Source organism: Corylus avellana, chromosome ca8 (genome assembly GCF_901000735.1).
Source record: "Corylus avellana chromosome ca8, CavTom2PMs-1.0".
Lineage (NCBI taxonomy): Eukaryota > Viridiplantae > Streptophyta > Magnoliopsida > Fagales > Betulaceae > Corylus > Corylus avellana.
Window position 1 is genome coordinate 20,779,828 of NC_081548.1, and position 14,850 is coordinate 20,794,677.

The window sequence follows — 14,850 nt, forward strand, 5'->3', positions numbered from 1 at the left end:
GAAAAAAAAAATTAAAAACCCACCTACAAAAAAAAAAAAAAGACCGACTTCAAGTACTCTAATTATAAGCCAACCACTCTAGTGATAGTTCCAACTTTACTTAATTTTATGATCGTGCACCATTCTATAAGACCTTTTTCAGGTTTGCAATGCCCTATAATTAGTTAAATTGTTATTATTTAAAATAATAAAAAAAAAAAGAATTGCCTAACTTAGTCCATATAAGGCTGCCACTGTTAAAATAATCATTTAGTTTGACTATGAAATTATTCAATTCACCTATGCAATAGATGCAGACATCAATCTGGACTTTCAAGAACAAATTATTCTCAACACTGTAGCCTAAATACAGATACCACCATTAGGGTTGTTTAGCCTAGGGTTTTTGCTCAGACTTCCATCCATGAAATGAAATTGTAATTAATAATTATTATATATATATATCTTCATCCGACAAATAGAATATCATCAATAATTAATCAAATTTGCTATATATATATATATATATATACATATATATATATATCCGACAAATAGAATATCATCAATAATTAATCAAATTTGCATGCCTCCTAGATTGTTGCCAAGGAAGCCAATGTTGTTACTTATTCTTCTAGGTATCATGTGTTTGTTTCATTTACCACATAAAAAAATTGGGCTGTCTCCTTCTGATCCTCTATATGCACGTGGGTTTTTATTTTCGTTTTTTAATTGTGGTTTTGCTTCTTCGGAGAGATTGGGTTATGGGTAAAAGATACAAAAGGTTAAATGCCGACAAAAACATCGTTTTCTTTAGTTGGGTGACTTGCAATATAAGTATGTCCTGCATGGCATGGAAGCTGATGACTGATGTCTGCCAAACTTTGTACGTGTCCGGCAACCATTTCATCCCGGATTATCATTTCTCATATTATCCCGGATTATCATTTATTCATGATATCAGAATAAATGTTTGGAGTTCGAACTTCATCTCCGTGAATCACCTTCCAATTAGTAAAAAAAAAAATTACATGAAAACAACGAAACAAAAACAAAAACAGACCAACGAAGCTAGAAAACTGTCCTTAATTAACAACAATCGATCCCTAGCTTCTGTCTGTGTGTCAGTCAAATAATTAAGAAAGTGTTTATGGATGAAAAGGAAGATGATCAATTAATTAGCAGTTCAAATAATTGAATATTCCTGTTGATTTTCCAAGCAACGGCATCTATAGTGGGACCATGAGGGAGATTATAAACTCTATCTCATAGATAAATGTGCACTTACTTTTCTAAAAGTGTGCCGCTTAGTAAAGTAAATGGATTATTAATGTAGTTGCCAGCAACCAGCAACTTCAGCCATAGGCTAATAAGGAATACTTTCCTCTTTGGGTCAAGAAATAGACCCAAGATTTCTGTTTATGATAAAAAACAAGGCTTAATCATGGATTTGTTGATACAAAAAGAATCATATCCTAGTTGGTCATCCGACTAATGACATAACAATTAATTATATTTCCACCCCACGATTCCTTTCAACAAATAGAGGTAGAGATTAGTGCTACGAGTAGTCGTTTCATTGATCAATGCATATATATATATAGTCAATGCAAATATATGGGCACTGCTCAAAATTAATTTTGCTGAGTGATTTGAGATTGATATATTAATGCATGCTGCATATAACCCCACCATATATGTCATATATAGTGCATAGATTAAATGAATAAGGAAAAAAATAGAAGTGCGATGACTTCAATAATTCTATAGACTTAACAAACTACATCATTAAAAAAACAAGTCCTATTATTCGAAAGGGAAAATAAACAAAAGCTGCCAAGTATATATAATTCGCTAGCTATGAAAAGAGAAATACTAGGATTTTTCTTGGTGTTCTCGTCATGTTGAAATTATTATTTTTTTTTTTTTTGCTTTTTTAGAAAGAAAAAAAAAATATCTCCGTAAGATTAAGAGAACACTAAGAGAAACTATAGCATTCCTCATGTGAAAAATAATTCTTCCAATATAATTTGAAAACTAAGGAAATTAACATTCATTTTGGAATGGAAGGATTAAGTGATAGCTTTCATATGTGTGCAGTAGACAAAATTCGACGCTGTTTTTATTTTTATTAGCACCGAAACGGGGGCAGTCATGCATCCTACATCATTAAAATAATAAGAGAAATGCTACACACTTTCACTCTCATTCTTATTCCTATACTTTTAAGTGCACGCTCTCTAATATGACAATAAAAATCAACATTCGATAAAATAATAAATAAAAGTACGTGTAACATTGATCAAATAATAGTTTTTATTACCAAGTAGAAAGTAAAAACTTGATGGTAAGTATTTGGAAGTATCGAGAAAAAGAAAGGCCGGCATCCGGAGCCTTGGGGGAACTTTTTCCCAATGGCAGCCAAAATTTGCTTATGTTACGTACAAACATCAAGATCAAGACAAGCTAGCGTGTTCAATGATTAAATTGTTCAAAGCATAATGATAAACCCAGATCCAATAATAACCTTGAACCGTGTGGGAAACCTATCATGCTTGCAAAAGTGCCTCAGCCCAGATGGCAAAAAATCATGCAAAACATATCCCTTGCTTTCAGCCGAAAAGAAGAGCAATGGACTGTAATTTTATCAAGATTTCGACCACCTTTTTTGTCTGTTGCTGCTGCTGCTTTGTTCAACATATCTGCAAGACATATAATATATTTCGGTAGTGTGGCGGTGCGACTTTTTTCATGCTTGTTATCAGGGGCTGAACAACATGGTTTAATTTAATTAAGTCTCCCCAAATCATCATGTTTTCTCTAAATATCACGTTTTCTTTAAATTAATAATGCATGTTTATTATTAATTTTAGCTCCATCGATCCATGCTTGCCATGAATGTAATAAGCTACCCCCAACTACTTCAGGAGCAAGTGGGAGAAACATTAACTCTGGTTTAGCACATAAAATTACACTGACATGTAATTTTTCTTTTGAAAGAACATTCAAGGCTCTATTAATCAATCAATCAAAAATTATAGATTACTCTTCTCAAATAATTTTTGAGATACAATTAAGGATTTCTTCCAACCATTCTTTTTCTATACCCATGTTCGCTGCCATTTTTGCAATATGGTGAACGGCAAAATTGGCGTTACCAATTACATAGTTAATCTCCCAGTTATTATACACTGACATGTAATTAATTGATTTATGTTCCCTTATTTTTTTCAATATAATTGAAAAAACTTGGTTTTTTACAAATACCTTTTTGTAAATACCTTTTGATAAGGATATTCCAGTTCTTTTGTAATCTCAATTGAAAATAGAAACAACCCTTGTAAAAAGATAAAAAAGAAAGGTTCATGCAACTGGCAACTTGTTGATCATCTGTCCATCTGCATACGGCAACAACCGAGAATATATGAGGGGGCCCCTGTTGTCCAATGTGTCGGTTATAAGACAAGACACATGCTTTTAAAGTTTGGTGAGGCAGGGAGTGATCAATCAATTATGGCGGGCTAATGTTGCTGAATCATCCCATCTCATAAATTGGTGTGAATTATCCATGCATTTTTCATTTTCCAGTACCTTTTTTTGTGTTTTCACAGAGGGACTTCCCCTTTGGCCGGCTTTCTGCTTGCTGCCATGTCCCAGCACATGCATTTAAGAACATCCCATAGACAGGTTTGGTATACCCTAGAATATAGGTTCCACTTTAGATTTTGTTGACGTTATGATGGAATTGGGTCAGGCTTTGTTTCAACTGGGTTTCAACTGGGTTTGAGAAAACGTTTAATTTTTACCGTCTAATCTCTTCGTGTCAATTGGTTTATAATACTAAACATGTGTTACTATGATCTTGTCTAACTAAAATAGTCACTCAATTCGCTTCTTACTACTTTTTTAACTTATAAAAAAAAATTAATTAATTAAAAAAGAAAAAGAAAAAAACACATAGTGGGTTTAAGCTTGTTTTGGTCAATCCAAGAGAAAACTAAGCATATTTATGATTAGTCATTCTTAGAAGAATGGAAATAGGATAATCTTCCCTGAAATGAAATGAAATGAAATTAGTAGTATTTGTCATATTTATATAATTATGTATGTTAAATTATCAGTTATTCTAAAAATTTAAGCTGATAAGAAGAGATAAATTTAATTATTTAATCAGTATTTTAACAATGTATATACCATTAAATACATAAACTTAAAAGCTTAATTCGTAAAATAAAAATGATCATTGTCCTAATAAATGATCTTTTTAATACACGATACTTTGATTGAAAGTGGATAAGATAAGCATATTTTTCTTTTCAAAAAACATGTAAACTTTATATATACCATTAAATGCATTAGTTTTAAATCCCATCATAACGACCGATGCCATTGCATTTGGAAAGGATGGTAAACCTAATGGATCGTGAGCCATAAATGACGGTACTTACGTGTACGATGCTGATTGTCCTTTGAGATTTAAAAGTCAAAAGCTGTCATAATAGGAGCCCATCCCAAAGTCAATGAATGAATAAAACTTCTCCTACTCTATCCAGAGACAGAGACCACATAATTATAAAGGAAGAGTCGCGTGTCGTGTTCTTAGTTCCCCACGTGGTTGTCCTCTTTTTCTTATGTACTTATCACGGTCGCATCCTTGACTTTATCTCCTCTTTGGGCACCGGCGATTAACCCAACTTGTACCGGATTTGAAAGAAAAATGAGAAAAATACGTGTGAGAGTGAGTTAATGAGAAGATTTTGAAACGATGGAAATTTATGGGCCACAGTGGCACTCTTTTTCAATAGTTGCAGCTCTTTCAAGAGTTTGAAAGAGTCGTATTACTTGCCACGTGCCGAGGGACAAGACAGAAAACTCACACAAAATACCGATGAAATAATCCTCTTATTCACCTAATACCTTATCCCTTTAGCCACGTAGCACATTGCAACTCGATCAAGAGCTTGTTGCTATCTTTCATGAAGAGACAATTCCCACAAAAACCTATCACTCATGGGAAATAATTGCATGGTTAAGAGTCCACTCCCGACACACGCCTTCGCGCTTAGTGCAAGATAGAGCCCTTGCTCAGCAAAAGGAAAATGGAAGAAAAGAAGGGTATATAGTAAACCCCCGCCGGCATGAGGCCCGTCCAAATTTAAGGAATCTAAGATTAAGGGCTCGTTTGGTTCGTGCATTGAGTATTTCGTTAAGAAAATGAATAGCTATTACTAAGAATAGGGAAAAGTGAAATATAATAATTATTCATATTCTTTAGTTTATCAAAAACGTACATCACCCCTCTTAAAAAAATAAAAAAATAAATAAAAACTAGAATTGCATGGGTGGTGGGCCACTCCTTAAATTCTAGGTTTACCTTTTTCTTTTTTCTTTTTTTTTTAATAAAAAACAAATTTTAGGATTAAAACAAACATTTTGAAAAAAATTAGTTTTTTTTTTTTTTTAATGTAAAAAGCTGTCAATTTCTTTAGGAATAGTTAGTCTTCTCATTTTAAGAGGAATAACTATTTCTGTGTAAGGAATTAATGATTCCTACAGAAATAACTATTCCTAAAAATAGGTCCTTATCAAACAAAACGGGCCCTAAATGTGCTAGTTAACCCAAATCTTGAGATGTGACCTTAATTGAACCCAAACCTAACTGTCAGACATGCTTAATTGTTATAAATATGAGGAAATCCAAATCCATTGTGGTACAGTCGTACAGACTGTTGTAATATAAGCATTCTCTCTACCTCATTGATATTATTAGATTTGGTACATTTAAGGAGAGGGAGAGGGAGAGAGAGAGAGAGAGAGAGAGAACGAGAACAATATTCCACCAAAATAGCCATTAACATTTTATGGTCAGGGTTAAAAATGTGTGAGATGGGATTTTATTGTCATTAATCCTCCCACCCAAAAACTAGTTCGGTAGTTTAATGAGGGCAACCGAGTGACAAAAATGATTTATGGCTGATTCATTTATATAAAGAAACTTACAAGGGTATATTACACGCAGGCCCCTCTAAACTGTTATTTACCAAATGTATTATAACCAAATGTTTAATAATCTCTTCTTTCCCTCAATGATTTTCTAAATATGCCAGAGTTAACATCGTGGAAGAGGTTAGATCCTAATCTCTCTGAGTCAGTCTCCCTGTAACTACTACTAGTAACTAACTTTCTACTTTGTCTAGTGTCAGAAAGCCAAAAAGGAACACTTCCCTCTGTTCGAGATCCACTTGTTTCGGGTAAACCCGAAGCTTGCTGCTCCGAATTAGAAAGGGGTGAATGCCTCGAGCACAAAGGAGAAGAAGAGGAGGAAGAGGAAGTATCAGAATCAGAAGGATTCCCTGAATTAATGTTCCAACAACGTCCTGAATCGCCAAATATGAAGTCAGACAAGTCGTCGGTGCTGGTAGAGTCGCGGGTGCTATCTGTGCTGCAGGAACCTTCATCGGAGTTGTTGCTAATAAGGGAAGAATTGTCACTTGATGAGTCCTCTTCTAGTATTTTTTGCAGCTGGGGGTATCTTGAATAAAAGGATTCAAAGCTGGCAGAACTGTCCGTTGAAATTGACTGCGGTAAATTGGGGGCAGCAGCCGCAGCACTGGAACGTGCAGAGGCAGACCTTAATTTGGATGCAGTATTCTTCCCATTTATCCAGGAAGGAATGGCTTTATTCTTGGAGTCGGAAGAAATAATTCTGTTCCTTATCAACCGTGGAGCCCTTGGTGAGCACCTGTATAAGGCAGTTCAATTAGTCACACATCCATGCAATAGAGATTACAGAAATTTTAATCTTAAATGATTGAAAAAATAATAATGTTAAAGAGTCCTGAGATCTATTACCGGGCATAAAGAAGCATGTATGCCCCTTTTGTCAAGACCCTTTCACGTTCCACAACAGTCACCTGCATGACCAACTCAATGGTTAAAAATTCTGGGTTTTGTTGCAAAATACATTAATGTTTCCATACGCACAATAAAAAAATAGACATTGATGCCCTATATTGCACTCGTAGCTTCTACAAAGGTATGAGAGTGACTTTTAATAGGTCCAACCATTAAATCCCAGATCTAAAATACCAAACTGATCCTTCATGCTCCTATTCATAAAGAAACAACATTTTTCTAACAGATTTTCCAATTTCCCTTCTATCTTTATAAATGTAGGTAATAACATCATCACCAATAAGTACAGTGAAACATCAGTCTAGAAATCACAAGTAATAGGACATAGCTCCACAGTCACCCTCACCCAAATGCAACAAATTGTTATACAATTCCAATTAAAACAAACCTTAAAGGTGTACTGAACTAAAGCAATAACACTTAAAACGCCAAAAAAAAAAAAAACCCCTTCATCGGAAGGGAGGTGGCGAGAGATCTTTGGTACAATCCAAAGAGCCCAATGCTTAAGGTGGATAGAGGGAGATGAAAGTATCTGGCAAAACAACATGCTGTATCATGAATGAAAATTGATCGAGAAATGCAGGTTAATGGAATTTGAGAACTTACAGTGCTGTCATCAATCTTGAACCACTTGTTTTGGTTATTCTTAACATAGCATACATAATGACCAGAAAACGATGCATTCATGATGTCCAGGTGGACCACCACTCCATAAAGCTTATATATAGGCGATTTATCACTTGTCCCACTAGTAAATGGCGCCAAGTCCAGGATCTCTGGAAACTGAATTGGCTTATTGAGCTTCCCAAATTTACCAGACTGTAAAAGAATCATTAGTGAGTAAAACAGTATGGTATTCCAACAACATACAGCAAAATATCGTCCTTGATTGAAGTATCATAAGCATTACCTGAAATCGCTTAAGTGCTATTGTAAGGATATTCGGAGCCTCCATTACTGTCAGTTTCTTTTTGGCCCTCTCATAAGATTGGCATCTGATTAAAATAATAACAGTAGATTACTACAATGTGGGAACCACCATTTGTAAAGCCAATAGTTTGAAAGAAAATAGGCTTTCATGAATGAAAGTACCAACTACATAAACTAAGCACAAACTAAAGGACAGATCAATGAGCAATCATCCAAAGGCAAAGAAAAGATGCTGCTTCAACATAAGCCAATATGAGAGACTCCAACATCATGCCAATTCAAAAATGCGAACTACATTTCACAGACGAGATCACCTGCACCCTTCCCAACCACCTCTTCCAAAAAAACAAATAGTAATACGGAGAAAAAAAAATGGTTTTAACACTAACAATTTTGTTTTTTTTTTTTATTAATAACTTTTTTGGTACCTGGGTTTTAATATTTTTATTTTTCTCCCCCTAGGTTTTAAAAAGACAAATCATTTTGGAAAAGACCGAATCACCACCTCCGTTAATTTCCGTCCATCCCTTTGGCATTGGGGGTGATTCTGCCACCCCTAGAGGGGCCGCAGGGGGTGGCCAAAGCCACCCCTATGGCCTACGAGGGTGGCTCGGCCACCCCCAAGGGTCTTGGGGGTGGTTTCAGCCACCCTTTTTTGGCCCTTGGGGTGGCCGAACCACCCCCTTTGGCCTTGGGGGTGGTTCGGCCACCCCTAGACCGACCTTGGGGGTGGCTTAGCCACCCCTAAGGTCAAACTGAGGGTGGTTCGGCCACCCCTAGACCGGCCTTGGGGGTGGCTGAAGATCAAACTGGGGGTGGCCAGCCACCCCTTGCCGTTAATTGGGATGGACGAAAATTTACAGAAGTGGTGATTCGGTCTTTTCCAATATCTGAGGAACTAGATTTGTCTTTTTTAAAACCCAAGGAGGAAAAAAATAAAAACATTAAACCCCAGGTACCAAAAAAGTTATTAATCCTTTCTTTTTTTTAACCATAGGGCATCCCCAACCCATCAAAGAAACACTGATCCCTAGAACACACATGATCTTCCACAAACTACAAATCACACTAAAAGAGCTATGTTCAATTCTTTATAAAAGTTTTACATGTGGTCGAACAAATATACTTCAGGCAAACAGTTACTGTTTCAGTGCATGAACATATAATATAAATGTTTGTTATGACTATATGCATTGAACATCCTTTTACGACACAGTCATACCATAAGAGAAAAGTTGCACTATAATCAAGAAAATTTCTTCCATACTTTATAGCTGAGACGAAAGAATTTAATTAAAGGTCGACACTAGATTACTTCAAATGTTAGATCCTGAATTCTAAGCACAAATCAAGAAAACTTTCTTTTGCAAAAAGTTCTTAGCCATGACAGGGAGAAACGGAAAACTGACTAATTAAAGTTATGTTTTACATGTCCACTGAAGTATAACATTCAGGTTAACAAATAAATCAATAACTACTGTATTTTAGCAACAGAATTATCTGTTGATACTAAACCAAAAATATGCTCTCAAGAAGTTCATAAATCTAGGTAACCAAACCAACCTGCTACATTGGTATTTGTTTTCACCATCCAAAATCTCAGTACGCGTATATTGATGAAGAGCCTCTTCCAGGGTTCCTATATCTCCTTCTATCTCAACAGTAAGATCCATCATCCTTTCCTGCCGCTCAGACTTTCCATGGCACTTTGTGCACTTAATCTGCAAGCAACAGTATCAAATTTATCTGCATTACTGACATTCCAGAAGAAAACTAACTTATCACAGTTTGTCAGTAGGATTGGATTTGGGACAGTTATAGTATTCTAGTTTTGGGACAGATAAACAGTGGATTTGTTGAACGTATAGCTCGTTTTCTTCTTTAATGACTCAGAATCCCTCCAAGACAGAGCCACTTCATATACCAATTCCAAAACCCTTTAAATTAACATTGAACGTATAGCTTTTTGGATACGGTTAATCTCGTAAAGAACATATATTACCTTTGAACGGAGGTAGCCTCCAAATGTAAGGCCTATTAGAGTGGTGTCTTCTTCCAAAGAGCCAGATGCAGGTATGCCAGCTTCCTTAAGGCAAACAGATTGCATTGTATCAATGGCATACCTGTTATTTAAATTTTTTAATTAACTCATACATTACTCTTTAAAAGTTGATCCACAGAGAAATAGTTAAGGCATAAAATTACTTATGAAGGCCAGAAAATCAGAAAGCCCACCTCAGGAACTCATGGGCATCCTCTTCTCTCCCATTACCAAGCTGACCTCCAACATTTTTTAGTTGTGAAAGTATCCCAATAGGAGAGAGTGGAGATTTCTCTTCCTTTGCCTTCAATATTAAACTTTCAAACTCACAGATGAAACACGCTTCTTTATTTACACCTGCAAATAGAAAATAATTAAATAAAGAATAAATAAACTTCATCTTGTACAAGAGTCACCTTGGTAAATAGCCAACATTTAATAAAATACAGGATGGAGCTGTGATCATAAACATACAGGCTCTTGAATGAATGCCTTGAAGAAAATAAGAATTCAAAGGAGGAGTAAATGCCAAGCACTGGAGCACAGCATTAGCATAGCAGCTGCAGAAAAAAAAAAGGGAGGGGTAAAATATAAGTTCAAGCAGCAGGAGAAAATTCTTTGTACGAGAGGCAACTCAAACAAAAGAAAAGGCAGAAGGCAAGATTTCAAAATCAGCAAAGTCCTTATTCAGCTATGGAAAATGGAAAAACTAAATACCTTCCTTACACATAATAGTAAGATCTCATCATAATACATGAAGATAAATTATCCATACATGGATGATATCTATTTAGACAAAAGTAAACCATCAAGCAAGTTGCAATTCAATTGACAACTCACTAGCCAGCACAGTAAATTTATAACGCGCTTACATACAGGCACATGCTTCAAGTGGGAATGCCCGTCCATAGACAATTTCAAAAGCATATCCAGCAAAAAGTAGTTTCTGTATGTGCACATACAAAAATATTTATGCATAGGGCCAGAGCAATTTAGCAAATAATATGATCATCCTTATATACTCACACATTGACTAAGAAAATTGCATGAAATAAAAATGTTCTGGATTCACTCTGTTTGGTGCAGAAAACCTATGGATGTCACTTGTTACACAGGTATGCACATCTATATCTACATCTGTATGTGTGTGTGAATAAAAAACAAATTAGAGCATACAGAATTGACAACATCCTACTGATCATTGACCCATACAACATACACTGAGTATTAAATCAATCAGCCAGTGCTGCTGCTATATCCTGCATCCTGCTATTAAAGAAGTTGAAGCAGACAGATACAAGATTACATGAACTTATCAAAAACATACAACCACACATAACCAAGCACCAATTTACTTCAAGTACACAGTTCCCATAAACAACAACCATTCTACCTTACCTGTTCCCACTGTTAATAAGACCACAAGGGCGCAATTCCACCTTGTTCCAATTGTAGAGCTTGACAAACACTTCATATGGAAATAGCCCCTGCAAACATAAATACATAGTCAACAAAAAAGTCCTATTGCATCCAAGAGTTAAATTTTATGGATGCAAAGAGCACAAGTTGAAGAAAAACCTTGTCGGTGTATCTTCCAGCAACCTCACACCCATCACCTAAAGGGTAGTGTTTTGACAATTTAGATCCTCTGAACTGATCAACAACCTTCCGTACAGATGTTCTCAAGCCATTCCTAGCATTTGGACAACTAGTATCCTGAGAGGATAGAGCAGCAATAGCCTGAATGCCATCAACCTTTCCAAATTTAACCACAGGAACCGAATGCCCATCAGCACTTGAAGATAAGCAAGCATCGGAAGAACAAGATGATAAACATCTGACTTCTCTAGACTTCAAATGATGTGAAGTACTCCCCAGGTCATTAGCAACGTGCTTTGAACCTCCAGAGCTTGACGATGGCAGTTTACTGACATTGGGAGCATCTGTACTTATTGAATCCCGCAGAGTGCTTGTAGATAGATGAGCATATGAAGAGGAAGATGCCATAGATTTAACTTCTCTGGGTTTCAACATATGTGAATCACTAGTGCCATTATCAGTACAACGAGAGCCGTCATGGTTCAAGCGTGCAGATTTCTTGACCTTTGGAGCACCAACACTAATATTTTCTGATAAAACTGCTCCACCAACCGGCTTAGTGATCTTCGAAGAACCTGGAAGAGCATCATCTAATATTATGCCTCTTACCTTGGCACCTTGTGCATGCAAAGGAGTACTTTCAGAAAGGTTGAATGAGAAATGTAAGACAGAACCAGAATCAGAAAATTTTCTGTTATAAGCTCCATTAGAATTGGACAGTGCAGAATTACTGGGGGCATCACTTGTGGACCCAATGGAGTCAGGAGCTGACCCCGAGAAACCAGAAGACAATATACAGGGCTCAGCAATCGAATCCACATGCAAGTGACTAATGCCCAAACCTGAAGAACTAGTTGATGCACACTGACCCACAACATCACTACAATCAGGTTTAGTCGGATTACGTTTACTTGATTTAGCAAGATGATCTACAGAATCGACTAAACTAGCAAATTTTGGCAATAATGGCTTCCCTTGATTCATGTTCTTAACATTGAAACTAGTCTCAAGCATGTCAAGGGGATTATCAAACAGATGTACATCTGATCCCCCAGAGTCATTTGAACTCATACTCTCACTCACAGAAACATCATCAGATACTCCGCCACTAGCAGTGGAAGCAGAAAATCCAGAGAATGGAGTACCAGATGATTCCGAAGAAGAATTAGTCCCTTCGTTATCTTGAAGAAACTCGTCTTTAATATCAGCAGCCTTCTCACATGGAGACTCAGGAGAATGGCCAGACTTGGACAATGCAGGTTCTCCAGGAAACGTTTTGATTGGATATGCATGCCGCCTTCCTTCAGTCTCAAAACTGTCATCATTGCTTTCATGGTTGTCTCGCTCTGTCAACTTGCTTCCCACATCACTAATCCGATGAGTGTTACTAGCAGGATGACAGTCCTCCCTGTGACCTTGTCTCCAGTGGATTATCTGGCATTTTCCGGAACTGCAAAATTCAAATTCTTATGTTACAAACTTGAAATATATCCAATTTATTCTTACGTTTGCATATAAACAGAAAATGCCGAGCAATTTAAACTTTCTCAGCCTCCACTTAAACTAAAGGAGGCCATCAATGCATTATACTTAGTAGCAGAGTTTTTTTTCAAAAAAGAAAAAAAAAAATCTCTAAAGCGCATCTCTAAGAATCACATTGTGCGATTAGAATATAAAGTCTATTTTGTTTATCAGCAAAATGGTATCTGTTAAGGAAAAGGTGGAAGCCTTCAATTCCATATTTACTAATGTAGGCACCGGAGTTCACAGTACCCAACTCTTCCAATCACAAAGTATACATTCGATATCCAATCAAAATTCAGAAACACGTGGTTGTAAAATACGGCATTGGTTGTAAAACTGTCACTATCTCATACAGCTCAAAGAAGAATATCGCCCTAGTTGTCCTATCATGTGCTATTCGTAATCCCCAAATGCAAGTTCGAGCCGAATACGCAATTTCATCAGATACCCAGCAATTCCTCTTAAATTTTATTTGCTTAAATTTCATGATAGCATGTAATACTACACAAAATATCCCAAATTAAACAATTAAATCAATTCTAAGACCAAATTGCCAATAATATTAATTATAAATGTTAATTAAAATACCAGTATCGGACGGCCTTGCATCGGGAACAGCGGGTGGTGGTAGGGGAATAACACACGGCGCACTGATGATAAGTCGTTGAAATCGGAACCGCAGAAGAGGCACTGGAGGCACTATACCCAGCCGACGCCTCGAGCTCGGCTCTAGCGGCCTCCTCGGCGGCGAGCGCCAAGAGCCGCTTGATCTCCTCGTTCCTCGTCACGGCGAGCCGCCATTTACGCCGGATTAGGAAGCCGATCACCGGGGCGACCACGCACGCGAACAGAAGAACCAGGCCGCGAAACCCTAAATAATACCCGGTGTCACGCATTTACCCTGCACCCAATTCACATCCAGAAAAGGAAATCAGCGAAACCCCAAGATCGCCACCGCTCATAGATTCTCTGTTGGCGGTGGTAGTGGGCCCCGCGGGTCCGGTGGTCGCGCATGCAGAATCAGAACCGATCACAGCCCGATCGATGGTTGGGGATTGTAGAAATTAACAATTATGGGCGAGAGAAAGAACGTTGAAACGAAACCACTTCGATTATTTATTGCCGAGAATTTGAGAGAGAGAGGCGAGTGAGTGAAAGTGAGAAGAGACAACCCGTATCGGATTCGGAAATCGGACACGGAAAATAGATCGAGAATATAGGGTGAGACGGGAAATAAAAGAAAGCGACTAAATTCTGGTTTATATAATATTTTAATATATTTTATTTCTTCGTACGGCTTGCGAAAATAAGAAATTTGATGGTTGGAGGAAAGGAATTTTGTTTTAAGGCCTGGGGAAGCGTGAATTCTTCGCTCATCAAATATTCGGTCCACAAGGCCCATTATCCGGTCTGAACCGGAAGAAACCCGGTTCGGTTAATTTAATCCCTTTCTTTCTTTTCTTTTTTTATTTTGTTGTTTTTTTGGTATGATTTTGATTAATTTAATGGGAATTGGGGTGAAAGTTACCGGGGCTTTCGAAGGTTGCCTGATGTGGGCATGAGACTGAGGGGACGGGTGATGGCGTTGGGATTAGACGGACGCGAGATCGGACGGTGGGGATTGATTGTAAGTGCTTGATACGGTGAGGGGGGAACACTTGTGATTACGATGGGTCACTCACCATTTATTGGTAAAGTGGGGTTGCATGTGCATGGAATTTCACATGTCATTGCCTTCCTAGACAAGTAGAAGACATATAAAAAGTTTATAGCCGTTGACGCTAATTAGAAGCCATGAGATTCCTAATTTTTACCGTTAACAAAACGTTATAGTATAAACTAATTTGGTTCTTGATCGGAAA

General features: G+C 37.1%; 1 protein-coding gene across 1 annotated transcript; it reads right to left on the bottom strand.

Annotated features, from left to right (window-relative positions):
- Nucleotides 1-5,933: 5,933 nt before the first annotated feature.
- LOC132189264 (ubiquitin carboxyl-terminal hydrolase 16) lies at nucleotides 5,934-14,230 on the bottom strand. The gene is made up of 11 exons (XM_059603922.1): nucleotides 13,577-14,230; nucleotides 11,444-12,914; nucleotides 11,264-11,352; nucleotides 10,340-10,425; nucleotides 10,060-10,222; nucleotides 9,827-9,947; nucleotides 9,388-9,545; nucleotides 7,805-7,889; nucleotides 7,501-7,713; nucleotides 6,832-6,893; nucleotides 5,934-6,721 (listed from the first exon to the last, which is right to left on the bottom strand). The coding sequence occupies exons 1-11, from the start codon at nucleotides 13,882-13,884 to the stop codon at nucleotides 6,043-6,045; spliced, it is 3,435 nt and encodes a 1,144-aa protein (XP_059459905.1). The 5' UTR covers nucleotides 13,885-14,230; the 3' UTR covers nucleotides 5,934-6,042.
- Between the last annotated feature and the right edge of the window lie 620 nt (nucleotides 14,231-14,850).

Excerpts from the sequence above, each read along its gene's own strand:
- LOC132189264 (XM_059603922.1), bottom strand. The coding sequence starts at position 13,884 with ATGCGTGACACCGGGTATTATTTAGGGTTTCGCGGCCTGGTTCTTCTG. Across the intron at positions 10,223-10,339 it reads AGGCATTCATTCAAGAGCCT|GTGTAAATAAAGAAGCGTGT; the intron begins GTATGTTTATGA and ends TTCTATTTGCAG. Across the intron at positions 9,546-9,826 it reads GAGGCTACCTCCGTTCAAAG|ATTAAGTGCACAAAGTGCCA; the intron begins GTAATATATGTT and ends TGTTGCTTGCAG.